Source organism: Podarcis tiliguerta, assembly GCF_965153285.1.
Source record: "Podarcis tiliguerta genome assembly, chromosome: 16".
NCBI classification, from domain to species: domain Eukaryota; kingdom Metazoa; phylum Chordata; class Lepidosauria; order Squamata; family Lacertidae; genus Podarcis; species Podarcis tiliguerta.
Window position 1 is genome coordinate 19,108,791 of NC_139549.1, and position 19,343 is coordinate 19,128,133.

At 48.2% G+C, this 19,343-nt stretch overlaps 1 protein-coding gene across 6 annotated transcripts in view; it reads right to left on the minus strand.

Moving 5' to 3' along the window:
• The window catches only part of SIPA1 (signal-induced proliferation-associated 1), a 41,123-nt gene that overhangs the window by 14,258 nt on the left and 7,522 nt on the right, over positions 1–19,343 (minus strand). The window contains exons 1-7 of one of the 6 annotated variants that reach the window (XM_083417292.1): positions 19,138–19,307; positions 11,084–12,369; positions 9,107–9,231; positions 8,153–8,341; positions 6,332–6,506; positions 5,448–5,551; positions 5,067–5,224 (exon numbers count right to left, since the gene is read on the minus strand). In XM_083417292.1, the coding sequence (XP_083273418.1) occupies positions 5,067–5,224; positions 5,448–5,551; positions 6,332–6,506; positions 8,153–8,341; positions 9,107–9,231; positions 11,084–11,993 (1,661 nt within the window). In that variant the 5' untranslated portion in view covers positions 11,994–12,369; positions 19,138–19,307. Of the gene's footprint in view, positions 1–5,066; positions 5,225–5,447; positions 5,552–6,331; positions 6,507–8,152; positions 8,342–9,106; positions 9,232–11,083; positions 12,370–15,136; positions 15,408–19,137; positions 19,308–19,343 lie in introns of those variants that run through there. The other 5 variants (XM_083417288.1, XM_083417290.1, XM_083417291.1 and 2 more) reach the window with 5 other exon arrangements.

Consider the following 19,343-nt stretch of genomic DNA (forward strand, 5'->3'; position numbering starts at 1 on the left):
GAATCCTTGGTTACAACTCCACTTGTTGCCTTCCAGCCTCTGGGCAACCATTCTTCTTTATGGAATCATTCCGTCCCTTTCCAGGTTCACAGGATCACTGGCTGCCTTTGTGTCAACAAATCAAATGACGCCAGTGACACTCAGACCTATGTGGGCACTTCCCACTGTGATCGTACCTTCCCAGCCCCAACTAACATGCCTGAGTCCAAGACAGGAACTTTTTCTGGTTCCAAATTGACTGCATGCCTGGCCCGCTTGCTGACAGGCACCATATCTGCCCATGGTCAGGATGTTTACTGGGTGTGTGGCAGAAAGGCCTATCATGCCCTCCCAAGAGGATGGTATGGGGTCTGTTTTCCAGCCTACTTAATACCCCCCATGTGGATTCCTGACCAGATACCCTCTGCACCCCCTAGAAGGAGGCGTTCGGCTGACCTGGCAACACTTGCAGGTGGCAGCTCCCAGGATTGGGGCCAAAATCAGTGGCCTCCGGAAAGGATACTGGCCCATTATGCGCCAGCCTCCTGGAATCGGGGAGAGAAAATCTCTCAATCTATAACTTGAACCGCATAATCAGACTCCAGGCAGTGGTAGAGATTGTTGCTAACACGACAGCCACGTCCCTTAGGCTAATTGCCACGCAATTGGATGAGACACGCAATGCGTTTCTCTCAGTCCGATTAGCGTTGGACTTTCTCCTGGCGCAACATGGCGGCTTTTGTGCAGCGTTAAATCTCACAGGTGGGGCCTGTTGCTTTAACATCTCTGATCATGGTGAGGCCATTCGCAATTTGGCAGCAGGACTTGAAACAGTGGCCCATATTCCTACCCAAACCTGGGAGGGATGGGACATGTCATGGCTTGACTGGTTGCCAAAACTAGGATGCGTAAAAGGCCTGTTTTTGCTGCTGCTTGGCCCACTTTTCATTTTGCTAATTTTTTGCTTTTCTGTACCTTGCTTGCTGCAATGCTTGCATACAATGACACGCAATATGATTTCTCGCATGCTTCGCCCCCAGATTATAGCTCTGACCCGAGAATATCAGCCTGTGTCTTCCTGGGACGAGCCTTTTTGAGAAAAAGGCTGTCCAAAATTGAGAGGTATGGAATGAAGGGGTACAGTTAGGGTTACCCCAGAAAGCCCTAAAAACTGTTTGTGAATTCCCCCCCCCCCCAGTCAGGCCTCGGCGTACGCATTTTAAAAACTGCAATTTCCTCTAAGACAAAAAGCACAAGCTAAGCAGTCCTCTTTGTAACAAAAACGCTGTAACAAACCTAGAGCTGAGAACAGGAAACCTTTCGGTTCCCAGATCTAAGCAACCTTGTCCTGGTACATTGATTTGCAACATACTTCCGGGAACAGAACCAGGGAACGAAAAAAGCAACATTCTATGTAAGAATGTGTGAAGGGGGACAGGGAAAAAGGGGTTTGAAAAAAGGATAAAACCTGCTTGTAAAATGTTTTCGGCGCGGCCTGTCTTTTGTGAACTGAATCACACAGGTGCCTCTGCCCTTCCGGATGGCAGAATAAAACACTCTTTCTCTGGATTAACCCCTTGGTGTCGTTTGGCTCCTTTTGTCTCTGCTCGGGTGCAACAATTATTCCTACCCGTGGATTAAAAAGGCTACATTCTGACAGTGGTACAGAAAGAAAAGTTCGGGGTTTGAGAGCTTGAAAAAAAATGGGGATCCCATACCTCCCAATCGCTTGAGGGGGAAAACAGGATGGTCAAATCTTGGCAGCCATTTTTGGTGCCACAATCGCATGCGCTCTCACCCAGGAAAAAAAAGCACTGTTTTGGGGCACCACACGAGATCTTGCCACAGTATAAGGCAGTGGCAATATGCCTGTGAATAACAGTTTCTGAGACTCACAACTGGGGAAAGTTGCTGTTGTGCAGGGTTGCCATATTTCAAAAAAGTAAAATTCCTGACACCTGCAAAGTTGTTTTTAGGAAGACCCCAAAATTGTTGACATTTTAGGGAACAAACCTAAATTGTTGAGCTTTTTAAGGGAAACCTCCCTACCAAAAAATAGTGATTTTAAGCTTTTGGAGCTGTTTCCACTGCCTTTTCCATCACACTGCCATACATCCGGGTTTTCCCTAACATATGGCTGATTCTGCAAACCTCCACACCCCCCGACACCCTTTTTACATCCAAAAACCAGGACGTGTCAGGAATTTTCCTGACATATGGCAAGCCTGCTGTTGTGCACAGGTCCTGCTTTTGGGCTTCCCCCTGGGGTTGGCTTCTGTTTGTAAGTTATCTAGGAATTATTTTTGTATTGGGCAATTGATAAATCAAATAAATTAACAGTCAAATAAATATTAGCTTTCCACAGTTCCAGCACAGCACCTGATGAGGTAGGCTGTTGCCTCTAAAAGCTTATGCCAGTTTAGAATATTTTTTTAACAGGTTGTGGGGGGGAGGTCTTGTTAGGGTCAAAAGGCAGTATAAAAACGATTTAATTAATAAATAAAGTTAAAGGTTACTGAAAAGTTAGTGTCATTTAACACATATCTTATTCTTTAACATGCTAGTCTTAGCATGCCTGGAGAGCTATGTCAACAAATGTGTGTACTATCTGGGGATAGCCACCAGAAATAAGTGACTTTATTACTGATTTTATTTTTGACTAATATTACATTTATTTCAGTTGCCAGATTTAGTCAAATTTGACTTGTACTGTAATGATTCATTATTTTACTCATTAATTTCATGAATCAACGCATTTCTAAAACGGGTATTTTTCCTTCTTGGAAAAAAAAATTCCCCACATCACTTATGGAAAGCTGACATTGTGGCAATGAAAAAAAGGTATTCAGGAAACTGATAATTAAAGATACAGGAGCCTCTCCCAACATCCTTTACTGCTTTGCTCGTCTAACCTGGGCACGCTGGTACTATAATTATACCTTACTGTAAAAAGGGCAAAAATAGTGCAAATCAAGTTTGAAAAAGAAGTTGTACTAGACTGCAATAGTTGGATGCTGCTGTCATCTGGTTTCTCTGGAGAAAGAAAAAATGCACCAAGAATGGCAAATAAAAACAGAAGGGCTACTGTGAACTAACCTCAGCACCAAACTACATGTGACATTAATCTCATGGTTTTCCCTTGAGTGCAGAGGTTTCTCCCGACACAAATAACCAGCCAAGGGCCCCATTCCAGATCTGGATAGCCGGGAGGAGGGATGGCAGGGGCAAAGCCACCTGTACCCTACCATACACACACCATTTAGGGGATTTGTTTTTATAATAATGGAAAACTGGGTGAGGGGACACCCTTGTAGCTGTACTTCTTTTTCAGAGGAAACTGGGGGTCAAATTACTGTACAATGGTTCTTAAAAAAGAAAAAATCCCTTAAAATGTGGCTGTACCTCTGTTTCACCACAAGGGGACACATTTCTAAGATAAAAGAGTACAGTACAAGAATTACAAGTCTCAGCCAGCTGAGTTTCCTGCAGAAAATATTAAAAAAATCTAATTTGTAAAAACCAGTATCAAAACCTGGTCCTGCATTCCATATGCTGTTGGATCTGTGAGGACTGTTAGCATATTATGGCAGAAAATATTGCAAGAGATAAGTAACAAGTTATAAACAGATCAATATTGTTTGCTTGTGCTTGTGAACATTTTTGCAGGCTACCTCTGCTGTGTTCAAGACGAGGTCCTGATTACTCCTCTGATCTTTGTGTCCTAAAACCTTAACCAGTACCTACTTTTTCACTCAGATAAGGGTACAGGAATAAAGGACTGAGAAGCAACTTCATATCTTGGGATTTAATCCAACGTCAGTCCTCCTCAGAGTAGACCCACTGAAATTCATAAATATACATTCATTCTAATGAATCTACTCTGGCTATAACACAGTTGGATACAACCTTTGCTAAAAATCTGGGACAAACGGAGAAATTGGTACATCAGATTAATCTTATTCAGAAGTCTAGTTAGACTTGATGCTTTCTTCCTTGAATGGGGCACGTTCATTGCCTATGTGGAAGTGTGGTTTGAGGCAGTGGCTACAGAGTTGGATTAGCACAAGCTTCCTCAACCTGCGGCCCTCCAGATGTTTTGGCCTACAACTCCCATGATCCCTAGCTAACAGGACCAGTGGCCAGGGGTGATGGGAATTGTAGTCCAAAACATCTGGAGGGCTGAAGGTTGGGGATGCCTGGATTAGTACCAGGGGGCCCTGGTTCAAAAACCCACTCATGCATGAAGCTCAGTGGGTGACCTTGGGTCCAACGCACTCTCTCCCCGATGAGCCTACCACAAAGGACTGCTATGAGGACCATGGGCCACTTTGAGCAACTTGGACGAAGGGTTGGAATAAAATAAGGAAAGAATGGATTTAAAAGTTAACAACGGACAATGATGGCTGCATTCGCACATCATGTTATGCCACAGATTGCTTTAACCATGGTTTGTTCAATGCGGCTCAGAACCTCATATGTCAAGGACAACCCCTCCCCACATGCACTCACCCTGGCCCTGTGATCAGAGGGTGGCAACACGAGAACAAGCCTTTCCTGTGGTTGTGGAAAGCTCTCCCCAGGGAGGCTTGCCCAGTACCATCTTTGTCTAGTCTTAGTTGTCAGGCAAACATGTGTGCTTTTTACCTGGACTTTTGGCCCTTAATTTGAAGGGTTTTAAGTATTTTTGGCCTCTATTAGTGGGGTAAAAATAATTTAATAATAATTTATTATTTCTACCCCAACCATCTGGCTGGGTTTCTCCAGCCCCAGGTAGGAAAAGACCTGCCTTGTATTTATATAGATATGTTTTTAAGGGTTTTTTATTGGTTCTGTGTACAGTAATTGGTCTTCGGGTTTGTATTGTGTTTATACCTCACTTTGGGTTATTTTTACAAGGTAAGCAACTTGTAAATGTAAATAATAATATTGGCACAAGGACTAAAGCATTTGCAACCAAAAAATAAAAATTTTCTTCAAAATCTCTCGCTGTCAAGTCCATCGAGAGGAACAAGTCCAAAGGAGATGTTACAATTGGAAGGTCAGGGAGAGTTTTGCCAGGTTTCCCCGCACTGCCACCTCCCTCTCACCTGTAAGTAGTGTGCTCTGTGCAAGATTCGTGTGCCCTCACCACAATGAACACATGCTGAAAGTGTGAGCGGAACACCTTTGGCGTGAAGGGGAGCGCTCCAGGCTCCTGGAAGACGATGGTCACAATGTCATTCCCAATGTGCCGCTTCCTCAGCAGCTGCAGAAGATTGGGGGTGGGGGAGGAAAGGAAGGTTACCAGAGAAATGGGGAGCTGGAGACTTGGTACAGGCACTCTGTTCAGCCTCTGAATGGAGCGTTAAGAGGATGTGAATAAGTTCTGCTTGATTCTTCTCCAGTATGTGTGTGGTGGCTTCCCCCTCACTTACTTTTTATGGGGAATCTCTTGTTCCCCTGACCTAAGCAAAAATGCCCCCACATACCTGCTGGCGGTTGTTAGGGGTGTAGGGTAGCATGGTAGAGACATGGAACATGATCTCATAGTCCTGATACGTGGTATAGAGCGAGTGGGTCCCCGTGGAATCATCTGCAAAGAAGAGTGGCAGAGAGATTAGAAGCCGTACTTCTCCATTGTCTTCTGAGACAGACAGACACCAACCAACCAATTTTACTTAAAAAATAAATGCATAGCTTTAACAGGAGAAGACAAAAAGAGCTAGGAACTTGACTACTAAGCCCTGCTCAGGCCTGGCATCAACATGCGGCATACAACTACCAGACTTTTATAAGACATCTGAAGGCAGCCCTGTTTAGGGAAGCTTTTAATGTTTAATAGTTTATTGTATTTTAATATTCTGTTGGAAGCCGCCCAGAGTGGCTGGGGAAATCCAGCCAGATGGGTGGGGTATAAGTAATAAATTATTATTATTATGCTGCGGCAAATGCTGTGGGAGAAACAAGGCCCTTTGGGGGGGGGTGGAGGTTGATGCTGTGAACCCTTCCATCGTAGGCTCAGGTTCTATGTATGTGTAAATAAACTATGTCTCATAAAGACACCATGGTCTCTGCTGCGCCTCATTTCCAAAAGGAACCACAAACCCTGGGTAACTGCCTGAAATTTTTCACCGCTCAGAGACTGGGGTGGCATGCCGCTGGGAAATTCAGGTGGTAGATGGGCACTGCATCCAGCTGCCCTCTAAGCAGTTTATATTTTATTAATGTTTACATTGCCTTTTTTTTTAAGTTTTAAGAAGTGGGGGAGAAGGACCAGGAGATCCAGGGTCTACTGCGGAAGACCCCATAGGCCACCCCCTAACCATGACCCTGTAAAACACACATACATTAATCACACTCCCGTTATACTTACTCTTGTTGTCTAGCTGGGCACGGTACTTGCCAAAGCCGAGCAGCCGGATGCGCTCACCCAAGAGGTCCAGGAATTCCTGGAAAGTTGGCCCTGCTTCCTCGTTGTTGTACATGTCTTCCTCGGAGCCCTGCCCTGCCCGGCAGTACAGCACCCCGACTTTCCGCTGGAAGCTGAGCTGCAGGGAGGGGGAAGTCCGGGATGGGTAGATTGAAGGGCAAGACCCAAACGAGAACCAATCAGAGGCTCTTTCAAAGCCTTCACTTTACTGGGTAGGTCTAATCCAGCATCCTGTTGCACACAGAATCACCAATCAGATTCCTCTTGCGATGCCCACAAGCAGGCCACAAAAGTGCTAGCCCTCTCCTGCTGCTGTCGCCCAGAAACTAGTATTCAGAGTATTCAATGAGAGGCGCAACTGCAACAAAAAGCCCATCACGTAGTTGTCCCTGCCGGGTAGCTGGAGTAAAAGATCTTAACATATGTGTCTCGGTAGAAAATCTTAAAAGCCGCGTAGATTGATGTGGGACTTTAAAAGTACCCGAGGTCCCAAGCTGCGTTGGGCTTTAAAAGTCAAAGTCAACACCGTAAATGGAAATGAACCGATAGCCATGCTCATTTGAGACAGCAGAGGAAGATGGGGCTTCCAGATATTGTTGGACTACAACAACTCGCATAATTCTTGGCTGTTAGCTATGCTGGCTGGGGAACATGGGAGCTGGAGTCTAATAACATTGGGTTCCCCAGCCCTGCCTTACAGCTCTGCGGGATGTTCTTTGATGGTTGCCTTCTGATTTTTAAATTATTATTTTTAAATACAAATGATACAAATCTAGCCGCTCAAGGAAGGAACTGATTGTCTAGATCCATTTCAATTGGGGTTTAGGCCCAGAACCTGCCTTGGTCATCCTGTACAATGACCTCAGTGGGGAGAGAAACATGGGTCATGTGTCTCTGTTTATTCTCTTCAACCTCTCAGCGGCTTTCAATACCATCAACCATTGTTTCCTTCTGGAGTTAGGACCGTGTGGCACTGCTCTGAGGTAGTTCCAGTACTACTTGGATTGATGTTTCCAGTGAGCACACCTTCCCATTTTTTCTCGCAAGATCTCGGCAGCCATTTTGGGTGCTGCGACTTCACACGCTCTCGCGTTTTTGGGCACTACACGAGATTTGCCCCCCTCCAAAAAACTGCTTTGGGGGGCAAGAGCGAGAGTCACATGACTTGCCCAGAAGCCATCCCAGAAGATGCATGTCCCAGTTTTGCATCAGAAAAAGTTGGAAGGTCTGAGAGTGTTACTTAGGGAGTGTTCTTCAGCCCATGGAGCCTTCAATGTGAGGTTCCTCAGGATTCGATTTTATTCCTTGGTTGACATCTGATGCCCTTTTAAATGTGTTGTAGGATTATTGGTTTGTTTTTGTTCTTATGTTTACTGTGTATTTTGTGTTTTTTATACACTCGTACCTCGGCCCCTGAACACCTCAGGAGTTGAATGTTCCGACTCCCGAACGATCAAAAACCAGAAGTGAGTGTTCCAGTTTTTGAACGTTCTTTTGGAACCCAAACGTCGGATGGGGCTTCTGTGGCTTCCAGTTGGCTGCAGAAACCGTTCTTTGGAAGTTGAACAGACTTCCGGAACGGATTCTGTTTGACTTCCGAGGTACAACTGTATTGCAATTTTATGTTGTGAACCGTTCTGAGATCTACGGATGAAGGGCAGTATAAAAACAAAAAAACAATTTTTCATGGCAGTAAACGGCCTTGAAGGTAGTTCTAAGACATAACAGGGTGGGGAATATGTGTTTTGAATGAAACAGCCTTACCCCTTGTTCATCCAACTTGAGCAAGGTCTCTGGGACCTTTGGGGAACTAGAGGCCAGGCGGAGACACTGCAGGTTGAGCTCTGGCATGATGTGTTCCAGCAACTTCTTGGGAGGGATGCCCCGTGGGGCAGTGTGGCGGGCCGAAAGGGGTAGAGCATCCTCCAGAATAGATCCCCGCAGAGTCCGGAGCTGGGAGGAAAACAACAGCTGTCAAGGGGACAGGAGGAGGATCACACCAGGGGGACTCCCCTCCACGTAAGGCCATGACACCGCTCAGTGTGGCCTAGTGGCTAGGATGCTGGGGTGGGACCTGAGAAAAGCTAGGGTTAAGTCCCACCTTTGCCACAGACTGTCTTTCAGGCCACATTTATAATGCCACTTCAAACAGTCATGGTTTCCACCAAAGAATTCTGGGAGCTGTAGTTTGTCAAGAGTGCTGAGAGTTGTTAGGAGACTCCTTATTCCCCTCACAGCTCTACAGTTCCCAGAGTGCTTTAAAAATTAACCCGTTCCCAGAGGATTCTGGGAACTGTAGGTCTGTGAGGAGAATAGGGGGTCTCCAAACAACTCTCAACACCTGTAACAAACTACAGTTCCCAGGTTTCCCAGCCATGGCTGTTTAAAGTGGAATCCTAGTGCTTTAAACATCTGGTGCGAATGTGGTGGCTGTCATCTGCTCTGGGCTGGTGTCAGTTCTCCTGGGGCGGTGTCTTTCTCCAAGAAAGAAGAATCTGCATAGACAGAACTACATTATACAAACCATAAATTTAAGAATGGGCAACTGGGCTTCCACTAAACCCTTCCTCCCTCCCCATCTTGTTTTCCTTGTGTGCTGTGTATTTTAGAGCATAAACCTGATAGCAGAGACAGTTGTCATGGCTGATTTTTGGTAAGCTGGCAGTTTGGGATAAAAAAACACATGAACAGCTATTGCGGCATGTCTTGAGAACCCACCTGACTTGTGCGGATTATAAGGCGGTAATTGTACTGGGGTCCAGCGCTGCCCTCTTTCTCCTCACGCCGTAGTGACACAGCCACAGAGCCCAGCTTATCATCCACCCCGAAGTAATTCTGGTGCTCTGTGTGGAGAGATGCGAGGAACCTGCCTTGAGGACAGCTTGCAAACAAAGCCAACCAGAGACTCTGAAAACAAGGAACCTCGCAGCAAAGGCGGCCAGCAGGAGGCCTACACTTGCCCCACACCCAGCGGTCCATTTTTGCCCTCAGCCACCCTGAACACAAAGGGTGAGCAGAAGGTCCATTGGGGTCTAGTGGAAGACCTCTGTATGATTCAGGAGATCAGCAAAGATTTCCGACTCCCAATTATAACAGGGGAAACCATTTTCTCCTTTTGAACAAGGCTGCTGGAATGAGGTACACTAGCCCGGAGTGGGTGATGGTGGGAAACAAGATTGAGCTCTGTTTTCAAGTATTGGACACAAAGTCCTTGGCTTGGAATGTGCTCAGAGGCACCCTCTTCTCAACTACATAATTCTAACTTTCTAATCTTTTGTTCCTGGGTCTGGGCTGGTAGATTGTGGAGTTGATCTGAGAAGGCTGAGGCCAGACCAGGCTTCATCAACCTAGGGAGGCCTCCAATTTTTTTCGGACTAAAACTCCCATCAGCCCCACAGCAGCCGGTTGGTAGAGGCTGCTGTGCACTAGGAAAGGACAAAAAGGTAGCCCATCACTCCCAAACTGGGATTTTGTTTTCTCTCAATCTCTAACTTGCGTCCAGTCACACCTATTCAGGGCAGGTGAAACCACGTTTTAGGAACATGCCTTTGAAGCGGCTCTGCCCTGCCCCTTGCAAGGCACACTAGCTTCCAAAATTTCCCTTTTTTCCAGATGCCTTCACCAGCACTGCAATCCTCTTAAGCTTCAGAGTGAACACACCACTTGCTGTCCATTGTTTTGGTCTCCTTTTTAAGCCATATAAATGCATTTCAACACACCTAAGAGCCACTCAATTTAATGTGCAGGACTGTTGTTGGAATGGATCTAAAGGGGGCTGAATGTTTTCAATAAAGCTATCTCTGTTGGAAAAAGAACGAATGATCTATTGCTGTTTCAGAAACATTAACAAAGAGATTGTATGCATTGAATAATACAAATGCTGCAGACAATTTTGTTGAAATATGGCATCCTTTTATAAAATACTTTACTGATAACCCTGAAGAATGGCAAGTACCAAAATCAGAGATTGGACTTCGGCAAATTTTAACTAGATTGATCTCTCCTGAAGGGGGGAAGAGTTGGGGTTTTGTTTTTGTATTTTGTAACGGTTATATATTGGGAATTAATACAGCTAAAATAATAATAAAAAATAAAGGCAACTCCGACAATGGACCGACGTTTGCATAAACTAATAGAATTTGCGGAATGAACAAGTTTTACGGCCAACTGGAATGAGGAAAAAGTAAGGAGTGGGATTGTTTTGGAGAATATTTAAAAAGAGATGGTATCATGGTTTAACATCCAGGTGGGATGAACTTAGGACCAGCAGTGGACAAGATAAATGAACAGAGATGAAGAAAAAGGATGGAAGTTACTGGGGATGCAGCCATCCAAAGAATATGAACTAGAATGTCAGTGAAGGAAAGAATGGGAAGCCAATACAGACTGGGAACGTAAATCCATGTATATAAATGAGTGCAACTTTAAATTTGAAAATGCATAAATAAAGTTATTTTTAAAAATTAAAATTAAAGCTATGCATCATGCAAAAAGGAAGCAAGAGGAGTCAAAATAATGGTCCAGGAATTGGAATTCTAGTTTTAAGAGAAAGAAAAATGTCTCCCTAGCCAGGTTTTCCATACTGCGCATTCTCCGTATACCCCTCTATTGTGTCCCACACAACCCCCCACTAGCCTTTTTGCTTTTTCCTCACTTCAACCCCTGCTCCATCTCACCCTGCCAGCAGCCGCTCACCCTTGCCGTAGAAATGCTTCCGATAATAGCAGGCTCCGAGGTCGGCGTACTCAATGGCATGGCTCGTCCGGCTGGTCCTCTGCCCGTAGCTCTCCCGGGGCTCCTCCAGCACAGAGACCGCCATGTTGGGGCAGTGAAACCCCGCAAGGGAGCCCCGATGCTGGCCGATCCCCCACTCGGCCTCGCCCCCAGCCTCCATGCGGAAGTTGGGGCAGCTGAGCACCAGGGGCCCGTCCTTGTCCTCGCTCCCCTCTCCCTCAAAGGCGGGCGCCGGGTCCACTTGGCAGCGTTCCCGTTCTGATGCAGCCGATGCCCCGGTGGTGACATTGCCAGGCTTCTCCGCCTCTCGGGTGGCCTCGCCCGGCTCAAAGAGGATGCTCTGGACGTCGTAGTGGGCCAAGTGGCGACCCCACACTGGCACGGGCGCCTCAGAAGGCACAGGGTCCCCGGCCGGCGCACCGTCCGCCTCGGTCTCCCACACTTCGTTGGCCGCCAGTCCTAGCAGAAGCAGGGGGTCACGGAAGCGCCGTGCTGTGGGGCTGCCGGCCCGTGGCTCTTCGTGGCTGTGTGCCCGGGCCCGAGGGGGTGCGGGGCACTTTGTGGATGTGTTGGGGCTGCTGCTGATGCAGCGAAGGCCAACTCCAGCGGCGGGTGGCGCAGTGGGCAAGGGAGAGCCGGGGGCGGCAGGGGCAGGGGCCAGCTCCCCTTCGCTGAGCGTCACGTCGCTGTTGCTGCGATGCATGAGGTAGCTACGCCTCGGGGACCTCAGTGGAGGGCCGCACTGCCCCGCAAGGGGGCCCTCAGCCGCCTGGGGCTTGGGGGCCCGGAAGGTGTCGAAAGAGAGGGATGTGAGAGGCGGTCGGTTCCAGTGGCTTCGGGTCTTGCGGATGAAGAGGTCGTCTGACTGCATTGCCTCCAGGCACTCACAGACCTCTCCCCTCGCGCTGGCCCAGGCACCCAAAGGACCACGGGGGAATCTGGATCCTACCCAACTGGAGAAAGAAAACACAACACCAATCCCGCTTCCCCAGGTGCGTCAGCAAATCAGGTTGTCAGCATGTAACAGGCCGCAGTCTCTTTGGCGGAAGAGGTCAGTGCCCCGCCCATGGGGAGGGGCTTCCAAACACACTTAAAAGGGATCTAGTCCTGCTGGGGAGATCCAAGTTGCTCCTCAGCAAACAGGCTCCATGCAGAGGCGAGGGTCAGCACACAGCAGCCAGGCGGGCAGGGGTGCCAGGAATCACCCGGCTACGGCAAAGCTGTCTAGCCATTTTGAGGGCTGTTTACTGCAATGGAAAAAAAGAGACACAGGAGAGAGGGAAGAAGGCAGGTGAAAAAGATCTGCTTTGAGCCAAACACACCGGGTTTATGGAGCTGGAATTCAAGCCTGATGTGATATCCACATCTCCTGCTTTGGAGACCTTGCCTAACTTTCCCAGGTGGGGTACAAGCATTGGGCCCAGGAGGCCTGAAAGGTTGTACTTCCCTACACAAACCTACCCAGGTGTCAAGATCCTCAGGTGAGCACCTTCTCTCGTTCCTGAAGTTGGTTGGTGGTGACATCAAAGAGAGAGTCTATTCTCTGGCTGCTCCCACATTGTGGGATTTCCTTCCAAGAGAGGCTAGACTGGCTCCCTCTTTGTTATCCTTCTGCAGGCAAGCCCAAACCTTCCTGTTCAGACAGGCCTTTGGAAATTAAGGTGCAGACGATGCTGACAAAATCATAGAAACGCAGGGTTGGAAGGGACCCTAAGGGTCATCAAGTCCAACCCCCTGCATGCTGAAATCTCAGCTGAAGCATCCATGAAACATACCCATCCAGCCTTAAAAACCTCCAAGGAAAGAGAGTCCACAACTTCCCGAGAGAGACCGTTATACAGCTCTTACTGTCAGAAAGTTTTTCCATATGTTTAGTTGGAATCTCCTTTCTGATCTAGGGCTTTCAAGTACCTAGTAACACCTCTGAACCTGACTATAACCACGGCATCTGGGATTCCTGGGGAGGAGAAGCAGCTCCCTGCTTCAAACTTTGCACAGCACCTGGAATAAAGCGGTTCCTCTACCCAAGAGTTCAGCTTCCCAACCCAGCATCAAACGATGCTCTTCGCTCTGCATATACCCAGAAGCACTCTCACCTGTGCACCAGCCCTGCGCTTTTGCCAAGCCCCAGTATTAAAGCAAAAACAGGGCTCCATTTGCTCCACACCCCATGTAGGATAAAATCCCTTCTGTCAAGAGCTGATTAGCCTAGTTGTTTGACAGAGCATCCTCCCCACCCCACCCCCGAGGGCTGTCACTCCCAATCACCATCGGAGGAAGTGGTGCCCAGCTGTCCCTTACCCTGTACAGATGGCGCAGCCCAACAAGCCCTGCACCCAGCCGGGGGCCTGTTTCTTGGAGGAACCGGCCAGCTTGGGGCAGGGATGGAAGATTTGGTGGGAGAAGCTGGAAGGCCGTGGCATCTGAACCCGGGTGCAAAGCAGGTCCCCCTGCCCACTGCCTTGCAGCAGGCCCTGTCCCAGACTCCGAGGAAAGCAAAAATAACAGCATACCCGGCCTTGGTCTTGCATGCGCTTTGCACAATCACTAACCCCGTTTAACTCACTTCCACCTTCACCCCAAAATAAACTACACACTGATTGGAAGCCGGGCCGGGGAAGGGAACAACCTGCCTCTGACCCCGGTGAGGAGGACCGAGTCACGCTGCGGTGACACGTAATGGCAACTCTTAAGCGAGCAGCCAAGAGGCCGGAGGCACACGCTCCGCTTCAGCACCACAAGCAGGAGGAAGTGGAAGAACACCAAACTTCTGCAAACGATCAAAGCACAGGCATGGCTTCTTGTCATCAAGGCGTGAGGAGAAAGATTAGGGGGAAGAGGATGAACTGTGTCTGGTGGACAGAGACAGAAGCAAGCAGCATTCGCCCAGGGAGGGAAATGGGGGGGGGGGAGCTTTTTCAAGCCACATCACCAACACATCTGTGCTCCTGAGTAGGCCTGGGCTATATATCGCCCAGGACCGGTATGAGGAGCAGACTGCAATGTCAGTTTCCCTCAGCAGTATATCGCTGGTGAAACAGCAACCGTTCCTGAGTCCCTCTGCTAGCCATGTCTGCTGGGGGGGGGGGGCGAGGGTCAAGAGTTCCTTCCTCCAGCGGCACAGCTAGCAGACGGACTCAGGAGCAGTGGCAGCTTCACCAGTGATATATCACTGAGTGAAACCGCTATTGCATTCTTTCATTGTATGATGCAGAGGGAGAAACAAGCTGCCCGGACCTGGAGTTGCAGTTTTGCGAAACAATTCGACTGTAACCTATTGCTTAGCAATAAACAACAATGGACTCCTAACTCCTCTTGTCTCTGAGTTCTATTGGCATAAACTCAGAAGATAAGCCATTTTTGGCTCACAACGAAACTGCCATTGCACTCTTCCATCATACGATGCAGAGGGAGAAGCAAGCTGTATCAGTGAGGCGCTGATAGAGTTTGTCCCTCCCTCTGCATCTTTAAACTGCTCAACTGAGGCGTGTGCAGCTGCCCTTACCTCAGCCAAGCAGTTGAAGAAGCCCCCAGCCTAGCACTGGCCCCTGTGAACTGGTGGTGGTGGTAGGGGGGCTCTGTAAAACTGCTCAGCTGAGAGGAACATGGTTGGCACTCTCCACAGCAAGCCGTTAAAGGAGCCCCGATACTCTGCCCATTTGCCGGTGAGCGCTGGGGCTGTCTCAGCTGGGGAGGGGGAATCTTCTGGACCCCCAGCTTTGCTGCGCAAACAAGCTGCGTTGCCCCAGCCCGTGAGTGCCAGGGTGAAACCGCCTCAGTTCCTGAGGTGAGAGCTGGGGCAATTTCACCAGGTGCCTCACAGAGGCCAATGCAGCTTGTTTTTTCAACATTGCGGTATATCGCCAAACCGCAATGTGCGGCTGGCGATACACTGCAATGTTGAAAAGCTGATATCGCCCAGCCCTACTCCTGAGTAGCTCCAAACTCCGCTCTGCTGTCCTTCTCTAGGCAGCACATCTTTTACATGGTTTCCCCCCTTTATCACACACATACAGAGTTATAGGTACATTTGTCCATGCCACACCGTGCCGAAGCGCCACTCACTTCAAAGTGTGATGTAGTGTTTAGAGAGTGCCAGACATGGGCCACGTTCACACCATAAACTTAAAGCACTACGATGCCACTACTAAACAGTCCATAGGAAACCTGGGATCTGTAGTTATCTAAAGGGTGCTGAGAGTTGTTAGGAAAGGCCTGTTCCCCTCACAGAGCCACAATTGTCAAAAGCGGTTTAACAATCGATCCCTCATCACAGGGAACTCTATGGGAACTATGAAGGTAATAGGGGTCTCCTAGCAACTCTCAGCACCCTTAACAAACAACATCTCCCAGAATTCTTTGGGGGAACCCATGAAGTGGTATCACAGGGCTTTAAATGTATGGCAGGAATGTAGCCAAAGACTGGGCAGGCCCAGATTCAAATCCCTAATCGAGTGCAAGGGCTGCTGGGGGTGAGCTGGGACAGTCACTCCCAACCTAATCTACCTCACAGGGTTGTTGCAGTGAGAAGGATGGGATTGGGACTGGTGGGTGGGTGGGGAAGACAACCACCACCATGTACCATCCTGAGCTGCAAAGGTGGGAAAAGAAGATGTTGGGGGACGGGACAGGACGAATTAATAAAATATTTTGAGAACAACACAGCATAACGGATGTGTCTAGGACTGAGGAGTCTTGGGTTCAAATCCTCCCTCAGCCATGAATCTCTCACCGGCCCAGCCTCTTGCTCTCAGACTAGCCTACTTCACAAGGTTGTTGTGAGGATTAAAACAAGGGAAGGAGAACGAAGCTGTCTTGAACTCCTTATTTATAAACAAACAAATACATACATACATTTAAAAAGTGAGAGATATTTCTACTAAGGAGGGTAAGCTGGGGGGCTGAAATGCTGGTCAGGGCCCTGTTATTATTGTTGTTGTTGCTGTTGTTGTTTCCCTACTGGACATTTTTAGAAAGCACAAGAGTTTCTGATAAGACCCAGTCAAGATGAGAAATGTTCTAAAATGGAAATTCTTATGCATGGGGAAATTTCACAGCGGGAGAATACATGCAAAGAGAAAGCGAGAAAACCTGTATCACACCTCAGTGTGGGTGCAAAGGAGAGAACCGATGAAGCGTCAGCAAGCGATTCTAACAAGTCATGCTGATTTTTGCACCCCCCACACCTGTAAACCACATGAAAAAACTACTCTGGGCTCAAACACACATTGATCCCCCCCCCCAAATGTGCTCTTTTTATTCCACATAAACAGAATTCAGCACAGTCACGTCCACATCATACATTTAAATCACATTTATGGCACATCTAACAGTCATGGCTTGCCCAAAGAAACCTGGAAACTGTAGTGTCCCCCCCAAGCTACAATTCCCTGCACCCTTAGAAAATTGAAATTCCCAGGATTCAGAGGAACTCAAAAAATGCAGGACCTGTGAGTTTCCAAGATGTGTGGATTGTTGAGGTGTCAGTTGAGAAATTCAGCATGGAACTGAAGGATGTGTTTATGAAGAGGGAATTAGCCTTGTTCAAGCCGTGAAGAACTTGCAAATTATAGTATCTTGGAAAGGCAAGTAGGATGGGGGGAAATGAGTACCACAATCTTAAAAAATGAAAACACTCCCCTGTTAGTACTACACAGGGATACTTCCAGAGAAAAGAAAAGGAAAGGGGGAAAGATAAGCTTTTCCTTCCCCAGTCTCCAGAAACCTCTTCTCCTCCTCCTCTTCCTCTAGGGCCACCTCTTCCCATATGAACCTACTTGGACCCTGAGATCATCTTCCAAGGCCCATCTTTGTGTGCCTTCTCCACGAGAGGTCTGGAGGGTGGCAACATGAGAATGGGCCTTTTCTGCAGTAGTTCCCCATCTGTGGAACACTCTCCCCAGGGTGGCTTGCCTGGTGCCTTTATTATACATCTTTAGGTGTCAGGTGAAAACTTTCTTCTTTAACCAGGCCTTTGGCTAATTGACATCTGATGCTATTTAAATACACTGTGGAAGTGGGGATTACTGGGGATTTTTTTTTGTTCTTATTCTTATTCTTATTATGTATTTTGTCTTTGTCATATTGGAATTTAACATTGTGAACCGCCCGAGATCTATGAGTATAGGGCAGTATACAAACAATAACAACAACAACAATCTATTAAATGTTCAGGTTCAGGATTTGCAGCACAAAACCTGAGTCCTCTAGCACAATGTAGACATAGGAAGTTGCCTTATGCTAGGCCAGACTATCTAGTCAAGTAATTAACTACTCTTGACTGGCAGCAGTTCTCTAAGGCAGGGATCCCAATTTCATCAACTGCTACCTGCTCTGTGGCCATCTAGATGTTGCAGGGTGACCATTCCCACCATCCCAAACCACCATCCCTACTGACTGCAGCTAATGGGAGCTGGGAGTTCAACATCATCTGGAGGGCCGCGGTTTCCCCATTCCCACCTTAGCAGCTGGAGATGCATGGCAGCATTTTGTTACAGGTTCTGACTGCAGAACAAGGCCCACAAACTTGGGAGGAATGTCTAATACAGGTGCCTGCCCAAAGGCAGGACCCTCCACCCACCCGACATCCAGGTAATGAATTACTGTTTTCCTCTCCCCTTTAGCGCACTTTTCCTGCTTCTGTCTTATTTCCCAGACCTTGGAATCTCTGTAGTTTGTGCTCCCTTTTATCCTAGCAACCAGGATGCCTCTTTCCTGTGGTGGGCTCACCAGAGATCAGGTACTCCCTAGAAGTTACTTTCTGAAAATACTACTAAGTGTGGGAGAATGTTAAACCCACCAACCCCCTCAATGGTAAACACAAAATGTGAGAACTCTGTATGTCTCCTGCCATGCAGGAGCTAAAGACAAGGTAATCACTGGAGAGTTAACTTGCTGTACAACGGTATACATACCTACTCAGAACCGGTGTATGTCTCTTTGTTTTTAGCAGGGCTTTCTGCCAGATAAACGGCCACAGAATTGCAGCCTAGGCTTTTATTTAAGGTTGGTACTGGGGGAAAGCAGGTTTCTTGTGCCTCTGTGTGCTGTATGGCAGTCAAAAATTAAGCAGGTTAAGCTTTTTCTACTATGGAAATACAATTATGGGGGAAGCTTTACCTGTCCACATTCTGTCTGTCAAGCATTTCATTAGGTGTGTGGCCACTGGTTTATTTTTGGGCCCTCCACCCCACCTGCAAAAGAGGGCATCCATTTGTGTATGACACAAAGAATGTACAAATTTTGTGCAAATCCACCCACTTTTGCGAGTGGGTGGGGGTGCGTGTGTGCAACCCACATAGTGTGTACTGGACCCATAAAATCCTGCTGGCCCCACTGCTCACATCCCAGAGACCCCAAACAGAGCATTGCAAGAGGCTTTGGGGGAAAGAATCTGACAAGCAAACTGCCCCAGACGCATTGTGCAAGCAAACCGCAAGACCCGCTGCCAATCAGGATCAGACCCAACCGCAGGAAATTATTCCAGGGCAAACTTAACTGGGTACAAATAAAAAGGTCCGTCCCCTCCCCTGCCGTAATGTTCCCAGCACTTCTCAGGCTCCAGGCAGTTGCCCCACAAACAGAGGTGATGGGAGTTGCCATCTTGGGGCTGCCGAGAGAAGGAAAAGTTTGCTTTCCGCGGAAGGAAGCAGACATGAGGCAGAAGGCTAAAGTCATTCAGCGGCGGCTGACCCGAAGGCAGGCATGGGGTGGGGGGAGAGGCAGGAAAAAGAAGGCTGGAGAGCCATGGAAGGAAAGAGGAAGATGTCGATGACAACAGGAAATAGGCACCCCCACCCCCAACAACATGCCAAGGGACACGATAAAGCATTTGGGAGGAAGGCAAAAGGAAGGGTCCTTGGGCAAAGAGCCCAGTCATTTCGGCGAGGCCTCGTCCATTTCAAATGCACGGAAGCGCCCCCTTTTTACCTCCCCGTTTCCCTCCCCCCATTGCAAAACAACCCCGTCGTGTGCCCTACCCCCCGATCCCTTCCCGAATAATGGTCGCCCCTCACCCTGCCAGAGAACCGGTATCTTTTTTGGAGGGGGGGAGGTAGCGGTCCGCAGTGGCCTGACAGCGCTGGCGCGGTGACTCACTTCCTGTAGCGCAGGAAGTGTGGCGCAAGCAGGAGACCAGACTCTTCCCCCCAAACACACGGCAGCTCGGCTACAGCTGCTTTTGTGTTTCTTCCTCTTCTCTACCCCCCCCCCCCGCCCCCAA